The sequence below is a fragment of the Neolamprologus multifasciatus genome, chromosome 12 (assembly GCF_963576455.1).
Source record: "Neolamprologus multifasciatus chromosome 12, fNeoMul1.2, whole genome shotgun sequence".
In the NCBI taxonomy this organism is placed as follows: Eukaryota; Metazoa; Chordata; class Actinopteri; order Cichliformes; family Cichlidae; genus Neolamprologus; species Neolamprologus multifasciatus.
In genome coordinates, this window is record NC_140450.1 from 9,966,385 (window position 1) to 9,986,875 (window position 20,491).

Sequence of the window (20,491 nt, forward strand, 5' to 3'; positions counted from 1 at the left end):
TTTGGTGAAGTCAGTATGACATTGGCTGAGAGTTTTTATAGATAAGTGCGCACATGTGTGTAGGTGTGTAAACAGTTAATAGAGTCTTCAGACCAAATGTGAATACCGCTGTGCATTTACAAAGTCTATTCAGAGATGCCGACTGACACAAATTTGCATCAGACATTTTGAATAGCGGGAAATATCCATCAATGCAAGTTCCAAATATTGTGAAAGACTTTCTGCTCAGTTTCAGCCATAGACTGTGGATTCTCCTGGCAATCAGAAATGGGCCTAAACCTTATTACAGTTTTTGGGCAACTGCAGCTGTATGATTCTACTTTGGGACGGTGAGGAGAGGCCTTGGAGCAAAGTCAGCCAAACTGCAGGACTCTTACGCACAAATATTTGTGGATTTCCAAAAACATTTTTCTTCACGTTCAGTCTGAACACAGCCCAAATTCATTTTTAGTATATGCCGTTTCTTTAATATTAATATTTGAGTACAAATAGAGTGGATTACTCACCTTTTTAACCGCAGTCCATTCTTTAGTCGTCTTCCTGATCTTGTGCAGTCTGTGGAGGTCTAAAAAAGTGAAGACAAATAGAGGAAAGAGTATGATTTGTTTTTTTCCTCTGTTAACATCCTGACTTATCATTTAGCTACTGATAATCATAAAGGAGTGCTTGTTTTTCTATGGTCCTGTGAGCTAAATTGTTAAGTGCAATTACATATTTCAGGTGTCCTACTTACTGTGCACTGACTAGTGGTTGTTGTGTCACGCATGCATACATTCCCCATTTCCAGGCTTCCGATGACCATAAAGGCCACCCTATTCTCAGGTGACTCGCCACTGGCCAAACCCATGCTGCCTGTTAGCCATTTTCTCACAGAAAATCTCTCACTCATCGTTAACTTCTCGTTACTAGCTAATCCTTGGTTATAGTTGCTCCCTTCAGAGCTAGAAGTTCTTTGTCAGCTTGTCAGCTCGTACTCACATTTGGTTAAATCCAAAGACGGCATTTTGAAAATTATCGTGTCCCACCGTTCCGTATGACCTAAAATATCTTATTTCCAGCCTTTGTTTACTGAAATATTGCCTGTGACAGTCTATCCTAGCTGCTTTTCTTTAACTCTGCCTCATCTGTCACTGATTTCCTTTCCTGCTTTGTTTTGTGTTTTCTTAAGTCTATCTGTTTTCTCCCTGCTACACAAACACACTAATCACTTGCAGTCACAATGATCCCACCACTGCATGAAACCAGTGAAACTAGTGAACCCTATTCTAACCATTAGCATACTCGCCATACCACAAACTCAAAGCACTTTCTGGCCTCCCAGTGTTAAAAAATTCAATTCCAGAACCATTTTTAAGCAGGATGTATCAATACATATGAGCATGAGAGACACAGCATACTCATGTGGGGGAACAATGGGCCCTCCCTGAATGGGCTTTATTCTGGAGCTGCTCTCCCTGTTCCAGCGTGGCATGATAATGAGCCAGCCATCACCTCATTCTTTTTACCTTTAGTTGTTCTCTCAGCTTTTGTGTTTTTAATACCTCAAGCCTTTATACAGGACTGTCAGGACTAGCAGATTTCTTACCTATACTTATTCAAATGCATTTCATTAATCACAATTCAAAGTCTCTGATGGCTCTGCATACAAGTTCTACAGGTTTCTGGTTTAAAACGATGACAGTTTCATGGGAATGTGCCACTGCTGTGTGGCACATGTGTGCTGCATTAAAATGACCACGAGACATATGATAAAGATGATGTGTGCTAACCTTAGGCCGGTCCCAAACAGAGGGCAGCAGGTGGTTCCAGTAAGGGGCAGCTTTAGCATCAGTGCTACGACATGAAGCAGGCCCCAGTCCTGGAGCGATCAATGACAGCCTGCTTCTCTTTGATGTGGAGGGTCCCTCATCTTCTGAACACGACTCCCCTGTATCACTTGGAGACAGCAACCTCTTTTTGGCAGGCCAGTGGCCTCCAGAAAAGAGACGGTGGCCATTAGTGCTAGGAGTTTTCTCACAGGAAGCCAGGCCGTTAGAGGAGGTGGCAGCCTGGGTGGCACTTCGCTCAGGTGGGGAGGATTCAAGTCCAACTTCCCATTCTGTTGCCTCCCCTGGTTCCTGCAGCTCTGTATGGTGTGGTGGGGAAAAAGGACCTGGGGGACTGGTTGGGCTGGCTGGGTTAGGAGTTTCATATGTGGACATTTCATACAAGTGGGGGCTGGGCTGGCCTCCAGATGACCCATTACTACAGCTGTCGTTTCCAGGGCTACCTAGTGAGTGGGTCGGTGTGCGGCTCCCATTAGGTATCTCTGTCCTAGTTGAGCTTCCAAGGGAATGACCCTGGTCACACATTGGGGCTGATTTAGGTGAGAGTGGAGCAAATACGTCAGGACATGGCCTATCTTGATTGTACTGAGCTGGGCGTCGGGAAGGATTGTGGGTAGGGGAAAGGGGTGGAGACCTGGGTAACAATCCCTCCTCCGGGTCTTTGTGCTCCATCTGCATGCAAGAGTACAGAGAACCAGATCCACTAGGCCCACCAGCTAACCCCATTCTTGCACCTTGAGCTGTGACTGGCCCACACAACATCCCTCCTTCAAGCCCCTCCCTGTCTGGAGAGTCCCCCAGGTGGGGGCGCTTATGAGTTAACTGAGGCTCCTCTAACCCCCTTTTCACACCTGATCGAATAGGCCTCTGCTGGGCATCAGTGTGGGATTCTGTGGTGGTGGTAAATCCTCCCAACTGAGAGAAAATAGAGAGCTGGTAGACCTTTTGGAGTCTCAACTCCTCCTGGTCAAGGTGCCTGGGTGCCCCCGGTCTGACACCAGGGTCTAAGCCCTGTGAAGAGGGAGGCAGGTCCCCCTCCTGTGCCGGAAGCTCTAGTGGAGCCTTTTTGTGGGCTAACTCAACGTGAATGTGCCGCATCTTTTGACGGCTGAAGGATAAGAGTCTAAACTAAGTTTTGTGCAACAAGGTCAAGTAGATCCTCACAAGTGCAAGAGCAAGATGATCCACAGGAGTGGTAAGTCCTACACTTCTTGCAGTGATGTCAAACACAGGACACTTGGCCACAAAGTTCCTGAGAGAAACAACAGACAATTTTACAATTCAGGAAAACGTTTAATAAAGCAGAGATTATTTTGTAATATTTGTAATTTAGGCTCTTTGACATTTGAAAAGTAACTTTAACCAACTTTTTGTTATATATATATATATTTTATATACATATATATTTGGCTGACTACTTCAAACAAACAGGAAGACTTAAAACTTGCAAAAAAACCTCATTTTTTAAAAAAGAAATTATTAAAAGACTCAAGTTTTAAAAGAAAAGCAGTTAAGCAGGGATGCTAAAAATCCAATCCTGGCTACATAGAAAAGGCATGCCTCTAATAGTTCAGACACAACTTAACAAATTTTTAAAAGAATGTGATTACTATCTTAGCTTTAGTCAGCTAAGGTTGGCTGCCCTGCCACCAAACCAGAGGACTTATATTCAAGCCAGTACCTGAGAACAACAGCTCATCTCTGTGCCCGTCCTTGTCCAATTCTCCCTGTGTGGACAAGCTGTATCTGGCACAACATCGGAAAGCTGTATCTAACAGCATACTAAAGGAACCCATCTAACTCCATGGCAGCTCTCAAAAAAATGAAGCCAGTATCCCAGAACATGTGAACAGGAAACACCAAGGAGTCAAGAACAAATCGGAGCGAAGGAGGTAGGCACAGGAGCCAAGACCTGAGAGAAAATACAAAGGTCAGTGTTCTTGTCAGTGACAAAAGAAATCAGCACCATTACAGGTATATGCATTTATAGTCAAAGTTGCTGATTCAAATTTATGAGGATAAAAAGGCTTTTTTTCCTTTTCAGTACTACAGCCTAACTTAGGAAACCATGTTAGTAAATATACAATGGACCACTTATTGCTTCTTTGTATACAAAATACATACGATTTGGATTTGAGCAGCAAAGGTTGAAATTTACCAGTGGTGGAGAGTGTCAGTGATGTAGCAGGCTCTTGAGAAGAAATATCTCAAAGTTGTTACTAATTCTAATGGGCTTCCCTCTGTGATTGGCTGAAAGCCAGACACGCCCTCCTTGGTCACCTAGGCGTGAGATGTGGCATGGCTGAGGCATCATGACAGGGTCATTCCACCCAGTATCTGTGAAGAGGCAGGACACCAAATTAAATTACAGATTTAGGAGCGAGAAGGAGAGAGAGCGAGAGAGAGAGTTAGAGTGAGAAGCGGGTAACTTAGAATGTCGATATTTAAGCATGAAGCAATTAAAAAGCAGGCCATTTAATATATTTTACTATTAATTTTATGTTACCAAAAAGTCAACAGATTAAAAATTGTCTAATCACTCTCACATCTGTATAAAAAAAAATATCCCATTTGAGGATGAAATGAGGAGGAGTCATTCGGAGAGCTAACTTGACACTAAATCATGCTAGGCCAGGGGAAGCTCTTTCCAAACCTACTTGGACTACAATTTGGGAATGTGGGGGAGCGGGGGCACAGTGAGCCGTCACCGTGGCAACCAGTAGTCCAAGGATAACGACTCCTTTGTGCTTGGCCACAAAGAGGGAAAAAGACACACTGAGCTAGAGAGAGTGAAGGAGACAGGGTGGATGGTAGGGGGTGCAGGGGGGGGGGGGTAAGGGGGTGCAAGGGTGTAGGGGGTGGTGGAGGGGGGACTAAAGATGCTCATCAAAAAAATAAAAAAATATATATATATAAAAAATTGGGAAACATTACAAAATAGCAGTCTTCCATTAAATCTCAGCCAACTAAAAATTTCAGGCCACTGTGACACAGGCCTATGTTGTATTAAGCTATCAAAAATAGTTCAATTAAATGCTTGGATATTTTATTCAAAGCTTGAAAATGAAGAACATTAATCTGACTTTCTTCCCCTGGCACTCATATAAAAAGAGAAGTATAGTTGGTTCCCACTGAGACCTACATCACAGAAACCAGGTACTTCAGCTTTTTTTTGCATTTAAAACATTATGATGAAACTGCGATGACGCAGGCAGAAATCTGTAACGTGAAAAGAAGTGATGACACAATCCTAAAGATCAAGCAATAGAAAAGAACTGGAGTGTTCATGCATATTTTCCAGTACAGGGAAATACGGGTGTAATGTTTCCAATGCTGGAACTGGATGCTGAATAAAATTCCCCAAAGGCTATACTATCTAATGATATGACTGGCTGCACTCTTGACCTTCAGCAAGTGTTGGAATTACTGAACAATAACATTTATAAGCATGTACTGTATTATATTTCTTATTGCTCTAAAAAAACAAATTCCACATTCACTAAACCTTCATGCTGTTTTACATTACAAGATATATATATATATATATATATATATATATATATATATATATATATATATATATATATATATATATATATATATATATATATATATATATATATATATATATATATATAATGTAATGGCATACATGACTTCATACAACAAATCACATGGTCAGGAGTGAAACCTTTGTAGTTAGAATGGATTACTTTACTTTGAAAAAAAAAAAAGCTTCATATAAAGAGGAGTGCTTCTCTTATTTTTTACATCAAAACATCTGGTGACACCAAGTAAACATTCTAATGTAGTTGCTTTTCAGCCTGTATATGTATTAGCTCAACTATAAGACCATCAAGAGTATTCCCCAGTTACTTCCTAGTTATTTTCTTTTATTACGAAAACTGCTCCACATAAATCACAGTCTTAATATAATTTGCCCACTATGGATCTTAAGTGGGATTTATTTTGTGTTAAATCTATGCCAAAGGCACATCATAACTGCAAACCCTACTGAAACCCTAACTTACTTCTGCCGATATTATTTAAATCAATCGAAAAAAAAATGGATCAGCTCAAAGACAGAAATTATATCGCCAACTAGTGTTTTGGTAGTGACCGTGCAGAACAATGCTGGCACACTATACACAAGTATGAATGCTTGTAACTTTATTGGCCGCTTATGTAAAAGATGTAATGTCGCCTAAGTTCAAAAACGAAGCATAAAACACAAATCTAGGTGACAACACTACAAGAATAATAACTCTCTCTTAATGGCACTAAAAATGTTAAAAGAAATTATGTAACAAATGATTAATAAACAGCCAATATGCTGCTAATAAGCACGTCAGTAAGAAACTACACAAGTGGAAAGTGTTTGTAAACACAGAGGTACACATAACAAAGTAGATCAATCTGATTCTTTACAAGCCAAACTACCCATACTGGTGTAAGATTTCTTTACTATAAACAGGAATATATGAGCAAGAGGACATGACAGGACATTTCCAATATAAAGCCAAGGTCATTAAAATTTTTGTTGATATTTGAGTAGGGAGTGCCAAACCAGACCTGGTGTTTTTACCAAGTCAGATAAAGAGACATCATAAAAGTTCACTGCGAGTAATTATATCACACATAACTATACCCACAGACACACAAATACACACAGAGCAATCGGGGGGGGATGAGAGAAGAGTCAGCAACAGTATTTATAGTCATAGCCCACTGCATAGCCCAGTCGGCTCTATGCAGGATCCCACTTGATTTTTGACCTTATTTTGAACGAGCAGGAGTCTGGCAGATGCTGCCCAGCCCTTCTCAGGCTTAATCCAGTAACCAACAGGAGGGAACGGTCTGGCTTCACCCCAAAAATGTCTCAGGTTCCTGGATATGGTGCCAGTTCAGGTCAGAGAACCTATGAAAACCATATTCACATCTACAGGTTAAATCTGATCTGCTTAAAATTCATATGACCTATGCAATCTGAACTGTGTGCTTCTCACACAGTTCAGATTGCAAAAATCTGCACTTATAGTGACTGTAAAAGCCCACATAAAGTATATGCAATTTATTATAAAATGTCCAAATTAACTCTTATCCAAAATATAAGCAAATAAGATAAGTTTTTATCACCACACAAGAATTGTTAGATGTTTTTTTTAATTAAACTTTTTGTTTTTTGAAGAATTTCTTACATTTCACTAAGAATGCATTGCTAAAAGTAATAAAGATGTTGCCTATCACTGGTGAGCCAGTTGCAAACAACATAACCTCTGCAGCATTGCCTATATATCGATCTGCATTCAGAAACAGACAAAAGAGATTGAAAAGGCCAAGATGAAAGATAAAAGATTTAAAAACACCTGACAGCAACCAGCAGTCAGAGAAAGCAAAGAGATAAAGGATGAGGGGAACCGAGAGGCCAACCCAAACCAAAGACCTTGAGGAAGGTATAAATAGAGCCCCACCCCCAAGTGTCAGGGGCAACCTGGCATGTTCATGGCTACATATTAACGAGCAGTTATGAGGCCAGTTGGTTCAGAGCATATAAAATAAAAAAAAAGACAATGTTAAAAAAATAATAATTTAAATATAATTTTTTAATTCTAACAACACCCTCCTGGAAAATGGCCGAATGCTGAAAAATCTTCCAACATAAATATTGCAAAAATAAAATAAAAACTAGAATAAAATAAAATTTAATATCTTTAAAATAAGCTAAAAAAAAAAAAGAAAAAGAAAAAGAAAAAAAGATATGAAGTAAAAAAAACAAAACAAAACAACAAACCCAAACAACTAATGAGTCATAAATTAACTGAAGTTAATATTGTTTTACCCAGTTTGCTTCAAATCCATGTTAAAATGAACTTAAAATAGTAGGAGTAGTTTTAAGAAACACAGTAGTAAAATGTTAAAGAGGATGACAAAAATAAATTAAAATTGCTGAACAAAAAGCTTAGTTTGTCTGACTCGGCCCTAGATCTGGATCAAAGCAACAGCAGACTGAGTCATGCATGGGAAAAACATTAAAAGGAAATCTGCCTATTATTAAAGCAGGAAATAATTTTCCAATACAACAAAAGGACAGTGAGATAGGATACTCACTGATCCTATTCATTTTGATAAACAACTGGGATCCAGAGTGAAACCTAAGTTACGTTTCTTTGAGACATTTCGGTTATGGGTGTTGAAATATGTACAAGTATGTGTTCATTGGAATGGACAACACTCAACACATAGGCACCACTGTGTCAGTCTATGAGCATCCTCCAGGGCAAAACAGATTGTGGTCATGAGGTTGAATGCCAACAGTGTTGGGTCAGATGACTTATAGCCCATCAAGAGGCCCAGAAGAGTTTAACTCTATCATTATGGGAGGTGGTGTTAGGGATGTGGTAATTGCTAACAATAAGGCATATGGCTTACACATACACTCTTAGTTCCACTTGAAAGACTAATCAGAGCTTATGAGACTAGACACCCATCAGTAATGTGGGTGGAAACTACTAAACATCTGCAAAACAAGCAAAAGCACACTTAACACCCTGTGGTTTCTTGCAAACAAAGCTGCACATGGATGGACTACATCCTTGAAAACACACTCAAGCTATAATAGTCATGTTCAAAAGGTGGGGTGGGCATTAATGTTGGGATGTGGAGCCACTCCTGGTAAGGCCAAGACAACCCATAGAAGAGAAAAACATGAAGGTGAATAAACTATTTTAGAGAAAACAAAGCACTAATAGTTTCCTGATGCAGCTGAATATGGATGTTTTTTTATTCTTAGAAACTGATAAAATTGTGGGATTTGTGGCTTGAATTTTGTGTGGTGAGGGGCATGAACTGTTTTTGGCCTCTAACAAGGGGGATGTCAAACCACTGGGCTATACATAAAGAAATGAATGCAGAAAGATGTCATTAAGAGGTAAGTGATCATGCAACCTAAAAGCAGTTCCCAGTAAAATGTATGGAGATGTCAAAGATCAGACTCAAAACCTAGCAATTTAATCCTGCAACGGCTTGGGTTTGTTTTCAACCCCTCAACTGATTTGAAGAACAACAAAGCTACTGTATACTTTAGATATTTTTACTGCATGCTCTTTGACAGTTACAATTTCTCATAGGTGGAGTATAGAAATGCTTTTATTAGAATACAAACATTTTGTTAACTGGGAATTTTTGCAGGTAACACAGCAAAAGCTCACATTTTAGTTTTTTTTAGCTATCCCTAACATTTTTCTATTCCAGCTATCATAGAGTGAGAAGCATCATACACCATGGACAGGTTGCAGTGTTAACATAGAGAGACAGACAGCCAGTCACACTTGAATTTACACCTACATCCAATTTTGAATCACCAGTTAACCTAAACTGCATGTGTTTAGACTGGAAAGAAGCTGGAGTACTCTGAGAGAACCCACACAGGCACAGGGAGAAGACGCAAATTCCACACAGAAACCACACTCTTCGATTCAAACCCAGGACCTTTTTGCTGTGAGGCAACAGTACTAACCACTGCACTGCTGTCCTGCTCCCTCATTTCATTCATTCATTCGGATTCAGAGAAAAGTGTGAAGCAAAAAAAATCAAACTGGGATAGCTAATGGTAAATTTCTAGTCTCTCTTCTTCCAGAGGCAGACAAAGACATCACAGTGGCATTATGCCAACTGTGTAAAATTGATTTTTTTTTTCCCAGCTTGCAAGATTAAAAAAAGACCATGGGATGGGGTTAATTGCCCACCCTTCTAAAGAGATAAAATAGTTTGTTTTCAGTCAGTGACATAACATCTTTGGCTTTTGTGAAACCCTATCTCTAGCTGGTCAGATGCACTCTGACCTCTTTATGTCCTCGGTCAATTATCTATAGAAATCTAGAGGCGTGATAGCATCAGCATGAAGTCAGTAACCTCCCAAATGTCCTGATTGTCTCACCAAGTTTTAGCGGATCCCCACCCAAACTACTCCCATGCCTGTACTCTGCCTGAAGGCTGATAAACAAACACAGAGAGGAGGGAAAAAAAGGAGGAAAAAAAAAGCACCACAAGAAAAAGTTACTGGGTGTTTCTACAAACAACCAGCTGTTGATTAGATTACTATAGTCTCAGTTCACAAGGGACTGGAATGACAGCTCACTAAGTCTGTGAATGTGTTTATGTTAAACAAAAGGCAGAAGACAGGAAGTGGCAAAGAAAGACAGAACACAACAGAGAGGTAACGTTCAGTGAAACTGATAAACGAGAGCGAGAAAGCGTTAGAGTTGACACACACACACAGCGTTCTGACTGGAGAGTAATTGCAGTCTGAACTAAGCTGGCTCAGTGACATAGTTGCTGAGAATGCCTTTTTGACACAGGGTCTGTTTCTGTTTCTCCCTCCCTCTGCCTATCTGTCCGCCTGCCTTTCATGTGGCCATTTTAGGAAACATTGAGTCATTCGAGCCCAGCTGACAATATGACAGCAATCAACAGGAACAGCTTTAGTACACTTGACTTCACACCAAGAGAACTTGTCTCACTCACCCTTGCAGAAAGATTATCTCGCTGTCTCACTCGGTCTTTCTCCTTCCTTCCTCTATTTCATCAGGTGTTCTTGAGGGGCGACTCTGTTGTGTCTTCTCTGTGTCCTCTTGTGTATTTCTGTTTCTACTAGATTAGGGTGCCTTATTGGTCTTAACTCCCTGGCTTCTCATCGGTCTTTGCTTCCTTCCGTCTAAATAGGTAATGTCGCAAGAAAGACAAGTAGTTTTTCTGCATGCACTAATCATCCCTCTCCCTATGTATCCTGTTTTCTTTCCATCTACCTCTCTCCACTCTCAGTCACACATACACAAATGAAAAACCCATCAACAAACTTGCAGCCCCGTTTTCTCACTGGTTCCCTCCCTTGCCTTTTCTCTTCGGAGTCCTCCCTTTTCCCGTTTTTTTCCTCTCATTCGCACACCTCCAAAGTATCTTGAATACAAAAGCGATTTGGCATGCTACAGACCCTTCTCACCTCCCACTTCTCCTCTTCCTCTATGTACTTTCAGGCCCCTCCTTTTAAGCTTTCTAGCCATCCTATCCTCTCTGTTGTGTGTGTGTGTGTGTGTGTGTGTGTGTGTGTGTGTGTGCGCGCTTTTCTTTCTGTTGGTTTCCTCTCAGCTGATAGAGTGAGGCATGCTTTGCTCACTCAGCAGTGAAGGCATACAGGGGAGAGGAATGGGGGGGGGGATGCTTCCAACTGATTGGCTCACCAGAAGGGGGGTCAGCTGTAGTGGCTGAAGCCCTGATTGGCTGGAGGAAAGGATTGCAAAGGGGGAGGAGGTGTGAGTATCCATAAGCCCTCCCACCTGCTGAAGCTTTGAATGTTCTGCAGAAGTAGAGTGCAGGCTTTAGAAACACTTTGCGTAAAGTGTGTATTAAAACACACAACTCATCTCCAAGCATGACGAGTTTTCTTTGTACAGTCAACCACATGTACAGTTGTGCATGTGTGCTTGAATTGGTTAAAGAAAAACAGTTAATAAAAGAAGTTAATGTCTTAGAAAATAAACCTGCTAATAACTATGCAATCACTCCCTCCCCCTTTCTCTGCTGCCCTATTTCTTATAATGCTCCTCTGTGGAACATTAAAGGCAGGCATGAACTATAGCCAGCAAAAGCAGAAGGCTTATCTGTGGTGGGACTGATAGAGCAATAAGTGCATGTGAAAAAGTTTATCAGTAGAGGACCAGGAGCAGCGCTCAGCTGTGTGCTTATGAGTGTGTGTGACTATTGCAGCATCTGTGAGCTAATAAGGAGCAGGATGTCGATTACCCGAGAACGACTTCAGTTTGGTGTTGTTGAAGTCCACACAGCACAGCGCACTGCTGACACAAGCACGCATACAGCGGGTGGAAACTGCACAGAAAGTTGTCCACAACATATATCTTCGAGGCTGTCGAGCGAGTGCATATTCAACAGATATTTAGAACACTTCTTTGTCCAGCGCTCCTGGAGATGCACACTCACACCTCCCTGTCTATGCTTTATTTTGGAACACTGGGTTGACTTTTTATCAGATGTGCACTGGTTGAGACATGCGAGACCAACATACTGACAGCTACTTGTCACTTTAAATTTCATTCACTTTCTGTCATTCTCTCCCTCTAGTACTCCTGATCTACAGGATGTCTACCTTCAACTCAGTTTCCATCTGTAACACCCTTCATCTGTTTCCAAAACAAGATGGAATATTTATTCCTGCCAAGTTACTGCAGAGTTTCTGTATTGTCTCTGTTTTACAAGAGGGTGGACTGGGCATAAGCTTTGTGGTGTCTCTTTTAACAAATTACTCTAAGGTTATGGCTCCTTAACAAAGGATTAATGCTTAAAAAAAATATCCTTGTACAAAATAAAAATCTGTCACACACATAAGATTTGATCCTACCTGCCACCAGAATAAATATGTGCATATACCTGCATACAAAATAAATCTCTACCACTCTTACAGGCAAGCATCCTAGTTTACATCAACAAGATTAACCATTTTGCCTCATAGACCATGTACTGACATGTACTTATTCATAGGTGGTTCCTTGGCTGAGTGATAGTATGGTTGCACTTGTTTTTTTGGTTTGTTTGTTTTTGGTTTTTTGAGTGTGTGAACAGTAAAAGTTAGCAGAGAGGAGGCTTGAAAAACAAGACACGTCTTCAGCCACATAGCTCCAAATATAGAGATGTGGGGATAGGGGTGAGAGCGGGGGAGCGGAGGGAGGTAGACAGGGGAGGAGGAACCAAAAGAAACAGAGCAAGACAAACTGACAACTGAAGATTGAAATGAGATTCAGGTGATTCGTCCGCTGCTTTTCACAGAAAAGCTGGTAAAGAAATTGAATAATGGGATTTTATGTTCCTACTGTTTAAGCACTGTTTAAGATTCTCCGTTTCAACGCAAACAAACGAAGACAACTACACCCTGCTGTCCCTTTAAGAGTGAACGTTGCTTTCCTTATTTGGCGATAAAGGGGTGTGTCTTCCCTCTGAACACCTTCCCCCATTCAATGGCATTGAGTGGAGCAAAGGAAAACGATGCATTGAAAACACACACTCACATTCCAACAAAAACTCACACTGATGCAATTTTGACTTGAGCGCATGGCATTGTTTGTTTTGATGTCTACATGGCAGCGTAGGGGGCTGGACTTTCAGCCTTGATAAGAGAAATGCTGCTTGACACATGTCTTGTTTTTGTAGGCCCCTCAAAGTTACACCAGCTGTGTTTATTCCATTTTCTGGATTAAATGGGTTTCTATGGGTTACATGGCTTGTAATATAGTCTCAGGAACAACATTTACAATGCATATCACCTGCATTAAAAAACAAACAAACAACGCGTAAAAATAAATAATCTGTGTTTCTAAACCAAAATATCTAAAACAAGCTCCTTAACTCTCTCACTCAAACTGGGAGTGAATAAAAGGAAGGATTAATGAGGGGAGGTGGAGGAACAAAAAGTGTGCATGTGTGAAGAGAAGAGCATGGTGCCTGTGCAATAATGAGCATGTTTAAAGACGCACAGACTCCTTCCTGTTTTGATCTCCATGTCTGCGTGTGGAAGTAAAGCCGTTAAGAAGCATAAAGCTAAAAAAAAAATATTTACAAATAATATTTGCAAGGGTATTACAAACACCGGTGCATGTTGATGACTCGCTTCTTTAAATACACTCAAACTTTATGATGCAATGCCTCTGACTTGACTGTAACAATTACATGAATATGTCTGCCAGTAAAGGGTAGACTAAGGTACATATATTGTAGGATGGCTGATAATTACTATCACACTCTTTGTCCTCTGGTGAAATGTAGTACATTTAAAGCAATTTCAAACTTTTTATATATATATATATATATATACACATATATACATATATACACACATATATACATATATATATACACATATATATATATATATACACACACACACACACACACACACACACAACCTCCTTTTTTTTAGTGCTGCAAAACTTCAGCTGTAAAATGTAAAACTAATGACCTAATTGCTATGTAGATGAATTTAGTTTCATATTGTGAAGTAGACCCTACGATGACACAACAGAGAAAACCCTAGCAATCATATGACCTCCTATGAGCAAGCGCTTTGGCGTCAGTGGGAAGGAAAAACCTTTCACTTTTAACAGGAAGAAACCTCCAGTAAAGCCAGGTTTAGGGAGGGGTGGACAACTGTCGTGACCAGTTGGAGTAAGGGTAGGAAGACAGGATGATTAAATGCAGAGAGGTTTATAAATACATAGTGACAATAATAGGTTTCCTATTTTCAAACATTTCGGCTCTTATTTCAACCAGCACTTTTGAAGTGAACTTTTGAAATTGACTTTATGCAAACAGATCTAGCAAATAAGCTAGATCTATATGACCAATTAAACACAATGGTTCGATTATAGAGCTCCATAGTGTAATGACCTTATAATAGCTGGATCAACAGAATTATAGATGTGTTGTCAAACAACTGTTATCGTCAAAAAGTAAATATGACAATAAAGGATGACGGCAGCAACAGGATTAAAACAAAAACAAAAACCCCAGATGTGTACAGGGGCAGTGTGTTTACTCAAGTCACGTAATGTCATGTAAAAATCAGGCCAGATTGAGAGTAGAGAATCCACAATGAGTAAGAGCTCATTGATGAGTGCAGGGAAGATGCAACATGTCTTTTAATGCCAGTGGGTCAAAAACTTGAGCAGCTTATTAACGCTTTAGGATATTTCACAAAATACACACGTTTATCTGCCCAAGTAGTTTTAAAACATTGACATTAACACAGCTATACTGTATGTTGATCATTCTTATTAAATGATCTTTCTACACATCAGTGGACTAATGAGACTGGGCAAGGTGTGCACTTTTTACATTCAAAATAACTGAACTGAAATGCAGAGCATGTAGAAAAAAATGTAAGTTTCCCAAATTAAATAAATAAACTATAAATTAAAAAAAAAAAAAAAAAGATTATTTATTTATTTATTTATTTCATTTTAACCCATTTTGAACTGTTATACATCATTCCTGAAATAACATTAGTTCCCTTTGTTGGTTTGTTTGGCATTTTAAAACCCAATTTCCTGTGTATCAATCGTACCGCATTTCAGAACTCTGATTATATCACTGTGAGATAATGTAAAACGTATGAAAGGAAAGAAATCGAGTGGATGGGGAAAATATGATGGGGAGGAGTGCGGCACCCTGAGTCTTGGTGACAGGCTAGGCCAGCTCAGAGGATGGAATGTTCCAGAGAAATATGTTGCCTATTCACACAGGACAGGAAATGTGTGTGTGTGTGTGACTGTGTGTTTCGGTCTCCTCCTCCTTCTCCTAGCCTTCGGGTACTTTTTTCCTGTCCATCTTCTTTCAGTATGAACCAATTCTTTTTTGCCTTTCATGCTTAGGAAATTCAACATGGTGGTGTTGCACCATTCTGACTGGTAGAGGCTGAATGTAGTACCATCTGTGCAGTGAAAGGGGGGGAGGGGGGGGGGAAAATACCACGTAGTTCATCCAACAATCATACTGTCACTATTTAACCAGTTAATCCAACAGATAACTGGTTACTAAGGCTGAGAAGATTACGATGGCACTTAGAGGTCATTGACACCCACCTTTTCCAGGAAGCGTGTAATCAACAGCAGAATGAAAGGAAAACACAAGCAGCAAAGCATACAAACTTAGAGAAAAATGTTGAATTCAGTCGCATAACAGCATGTTGGTAGACACACATTCACAGGACGTCTCATCAACTTAAATGTTGGTGATGTTTCGGTGTAAAGTAGAGAGTGACGTCTGACTAGGGTTAATCCTGAGATCCATTTAACACACATCCACGCACGCATTTGCTGCTATTAAGCAGAACTTAATAATGAGAAGCTTTGGCAATATAACTGCTGCTCTCTGTTTTAGGCTACACCCACCCTAAGATACTTTCATTAAAAATAAACATGATCTGGTTCCAAAAATGTATTTTAGCATAATAAAGTCAGTGTAGAGAGATCAAAAATAATCTCTCTACACTGACAGACTTGTAAATCCATTTTACATTCACTATTTGCGTACATCGGGTCTGTGGTGTTATAAATAGCAAGCAGCAAATTTCTTTTTTGTAAAAATACAATATGTAGGTAGAGCAGAAATGAGGAGAACTATGAGCAATATTTTTTTCCCCATCAGGCCAATAAACAAACTAACTCAAACTATAAAGCAGTCAGGGCAGTGGAAATAATATTGTGAATATTATGCCACAAAGTAAAAAATATGGGGACATATTAGAGTTGCATCAGGACCATTATCCATTGTCAAAGAAAACCAGGCAGTGGGAGTGGAGTGTCTATAGAAAACTGACCAAACATACAGGACAGGCACCCTGATGGCTGAGTAAGTTACAAGCTGCGTCGGTGTGACTCCTGGCTCAAGTTTACTGCACGCCATTCCTCTGCTCTCTCCTTTGCTATAATTCCTGTGTCCACTTCAGCCTAATTGGTGGCTGCTTGTCCTCCGCATGTTGCATCAGGCTATACACGGAAGGGATCCTGCTCAGAACTACTATCAATGCAGTATGGAGAAAACAAAAAAGCTTTTTCCCATGCTCTGGTGAGACATGCAAGGTGAGCCAGTAATACACACAGACAGAACATTTGTTTCATGGCATACCAACACAACCAAACCATTAGTACGCAAAGTCAGAGATAATCACTTATAGGGCTATTTTAGAAATACAAACAACACAAAGTGCTACAATGCTCTCAAGGCTGTGAGTCATTTTTTTCATTTAGTGTAAAATTTCATGCAAGTCAGGCGTGTCCTACATACCCAGAATCCACAAGACAGATGGGAATATGTACTATGCACACATTGAGGGCTTTGATGCTACACTTGTTCCCCTGAGTAATGGCAACACAGTAAGAACAAAATGGAAAGCTCATAAGTGACCGATATAATGCACGGGATTACACGTCTTCTTTCCAAGACTAACTCACAAGACTACATTAATACAATGCGTTTATATGTTTTGGTCAAGGAGACTTATTTATAAATGCTAAATTATAACTCCTTGGCCACTTCTTTAGATATATCTGTTCAGCTACTTGTAAATGTAAATATCTTATAAGCATATTTTATGGCAGTTGGGCATGAAGACATGGTCAAGATGACCTGTTGAAGTTGAAACAGAGCAACAGAAAGGGAAAGGAAGGTGACTTAAGTGACTCGTAATATGGTGATGCTGTTTGTGCCAGACAGGCTGTTCTGGTATTTCAGATTTTCAAGCACAGTCACATCTACGGTTTACAAAGAATGATGAAAAAGAGAGAATATCTAGTGACTAGCAGTGGGTACAAATTTGTTGTTCATGTCAGAGGTCAGAGGAGAATGGCCAGATTGCTTCAAGGTAATAGGGCAACAATAACTCAAATAACAACCAGTATACACAGAAGAGTATCGCTGAATGCACAACAGATCAAACCTTGGAGCAGGTGAGCTGCAGCAGCAACAAAATCCATTGTTCTCCTTCAGACCCTCATGAGGCTCAGCAGTGGCTGCAGATGACAGGATAGTATCCCATCCTGATTCAATCAGTTCTTTTGTATTGCCTCACCTCCTGTTTCAGGGGATACTGGGGATGGAGCCACCAGCTCAAAACGATACCGCACAGGACCAGCTCAGCTAGACTGCTTTAGATGATCAATCTGTTTCACTGGTGCCTTGCAGCTTTCTTTTTCACTTATGTGGAGGAACATCCATTTAAATCCGCATAATATTTGGGTCAAAGATCAAGATAAGTTTGACACTTTGAGACATATACAACAATGAGAAAGATTTAAAATGTCAGTATTGGTGAATTTGTTCCTGCAATGAAAGCTCTTTTGATTCCAATAGCTCATTCCACCACCTTGGACCAAGAACAGAAGAGGGTGAAGAAAAGGGTAAAACTCAGAAGAGTACATAAGCTTTGTGGTAACAAGGAGCCGTTTTCCTTGCTTCCCTTTAAGTTAACATTAGAGTTTTAAACTAGATATAGGCAGAAACAGAATGCCTTTGTAAAGAACAAAGAAGTGCTATGGAGAAACTTGGGGGGGTTTAACAGCAAAAAGGCAACAGTTTACTAGATTAGTTATGAAAGCCTGATGACACTTAAGCAACCTCCATTGCAAGGGGGGAGGCAAATACATCAACAGGAGTGGCCTGCCACACCAATATTTGCAGAGCATAACAATCTATCAATACCACGGTCATTCCTAGGTCATTTATCAAACTTGGCAACACAACTGTGACAACCAAGACAAGTTTGAACTTGTCTTGGTTGAGCCTCTAAGATGTAAAGCAAGCAAGCAGCAATGTGGGACAAACAGCTTAGAAAATTTACAAATGCTTCAAGTACTTTACATGATGCAATACCATCATGGAAGCTTGTGACTTTATCCAAATTCAATCTGCAGTCAGTGTCATAAAAACTATGTTCAGTGGCAAGAAAAACAGTGTTCTGTAACAGATGGATAAGGCCTGAGCCCTGATCTCAACATCATGGAGTTCGATTGAGTTTTCCCTAAGCCAAAAAACTCAACTGTGTAATTCTCCAACATGTGTCGAAAAACCTACTGAGTATCTTCAATTCCTATTATTGCTTAACACACTTTTTGTGAAGTTAATTGGCAACTATTTAAGGTAGTTTTAAAATGCATCATTATGTTTCTTCTAGAGCTGTACATACTGCATAGTTATTTAGAATGCCCATATAAAGCCTATATAACACACATATACACAGAATTGGAGACACATCTGTCATTTATAAAAAAGATGTTATATACTTAACTTAGAGCAGACACTGAAGCAGCTTGGTATAACAAAAATACATATATTTGAGATCATTTATTTATTTTTAAAAATACTGATCACCAGCAGTTATTTCACCCGTAGTTACTTGAAGTTGTGGAATGTAATTCACTTTGCTCTACCATGTCACTGCAAACTGCTTCCACTCTAGATGAAACCTTAGATCTGTCATTCAAGCCACTCCAGCGTAATACGCATCTTCCCTTTACAAGAGCAATCAAAAGTAAAATCTTAGATTGACAAGAAGGCAAACTGGAACATGTGAACACTTTTAGGCTGTTTGAGCAACATTTAATAAACACTTGACCTGTTTATAATTCCTGAGTCTTCATTATTGCAAAGCTGTCACAGTTCTGACTATCCGTGACCACCATTGTAACATTGCTAACTTGTTTCAAGGATCACAGAATTCTTTGGCATTTTCTTCAATAACCTCCACATTGATTATTCTGAAAACTACAGTAATAGAAACACAGGGACACTGTATGATTGCAGGAGAACTAACCACTTCCTCTTACTGGTAGACTGTTAGGAGGACTGTGTGACCTTTAATGGTAAGACTGAAGCTAAGTTTGGTTAATGTGTGTACCAAGCCCTTTTTACACATCTGGACAAAGTCAGGTAAGGATATTTCCAAAGCTGGGGCAAAGGCATGTTACTCTACTCTGTTGCATTAATTCTTCTTTTTACAACACTTTAAGTGTTTGGGAAATGAGGAGCCCAGCTGCGGTACATTTAAAAACAAAAATGTTTCCTCATTCTGAGTGAGGTTGTACATCATCTTTATGCAATACTGAAGGCCTTCCCTGAAAGAGATATATGGATGGCATTAATGGTACCGTCATAGATGTGCAACTTACCCAGGCTATATGCACTAATTGATTCCTATGCTGTTACAGACTCTGGCTTTTGAACTGTGGCCTCTCCTATTTAGCCTTGGGAAAAATAATGACCGCTTAAAAAAAAAAAAAAAAAAGAATACTTTGGTTATTAAAATCACAAGATAGTTTTAAACTTTGGTCCGTCCTTTATAAATGAAGTCAGTCCCAGAGAAGATCTTATTTATTTTATTTTTTTTAATTGTCCTTTGTCTTGACATTGCCCTGTGTTTTATTCTATTGTTAAGTGTTCTTGGGTGTCTTAAAAGACACTTTTAAATAAAATGTATTATTATTATTATTGTTTTCTTTTGCGTGGTAGAATTTTGACTTCAGATGTACTGACACATATTGAAAAGAAATAGTAAAAACTTATATGATTTACTCGTGAAAGTGGCCACTTTCTCATTACTTTCATATATTGTTTTAGTAAGTATCCAAAACATACAAGTTTCATTTATATAATTTTTCAAGGGATCTTATATCTGTTTTCACTGTTGTATGCTTTTCATACAAGTTTCACACAAGACAGATACAAACTTTATAAGATTTATATATATCTTTTCCATATGGGGATGAATCATGTTTAGTTATACTGATAGTGGTTGTCAGAAGTATTCCCAAGCCTATGCAGTCATTTCCAGAGTCATATGCGCCACTAGTGCAGTGCTACCTGACGACCTGAGATCACAGAGATTTCATCCTTGTGTTTGATCTTGTCCATTGCATATAGATTTTTTTTTATTATATCAAGTAGAATCCCAACGTGACATTGAAGAAAAGAAAACTCTATTCAGAAGACCCAACAGTGGTAGTCTCCCTGCATTTTAAAATGAGAAACACTATTCCTGTCAGCTGGTCACTGCTTTCTGTGGTTTAGTACCAAAAGTCACATCAAATTCTTGTGCATACTTATTATCT

The 20,491-nt window shown here is 39.5% G+C and overlaps 1 protein-coding gene across 4 annotated transcripts in view; it reads right to left on the reverse strand.

Moving 5' to 3' along the window:
* atosb (atos homolog b) overlaps positions 1 to 20,491 on the reverse strand; it is a 34,079-nt gene that overhangs the window by 11,108 nt on the left and 2,480 nt on the right. Inside the window, exons 1-6 of one of the 4 annotated variants that reach the window (XM_085181057.1) lie at positions 10,350 to 13,673; positions 6,602 to 6,744; positions 3,985 to 4,163; positions 3,508 to 3,738; positions 1,770 to 3,078; positions 507 to 565 (exon numbers count right to left, since the gene is read on the reverse strand). In XM_085181057.1, the coding sequence (XP_085037183.1) occupies positions 507 to 565; positions 1,770 to 2,924 (1,214 nt within the window). In that variant the 5' untranslated portion in view covers positions 2,925 to 3,078; positions 3,508 to 3,738; positions 3,985 to 4,163; positions 6,602 to 6,744; positions 10,350 to 13,673. Of the gene's footprint in view, positions 1 to 506; positions 566 to 1,769; positions 3,079 to 3,507; positions 3,739 to 3,984; positions 4,164 to 6,601; positions 6,745 to 10,349; positions 13,674 to 20,491 lie in introns of those variants that run through there. The other 3 variants (XM_085181058.1, XM_085181056.1, XM_085181055.1) reach the window with 3 other exon arrangements.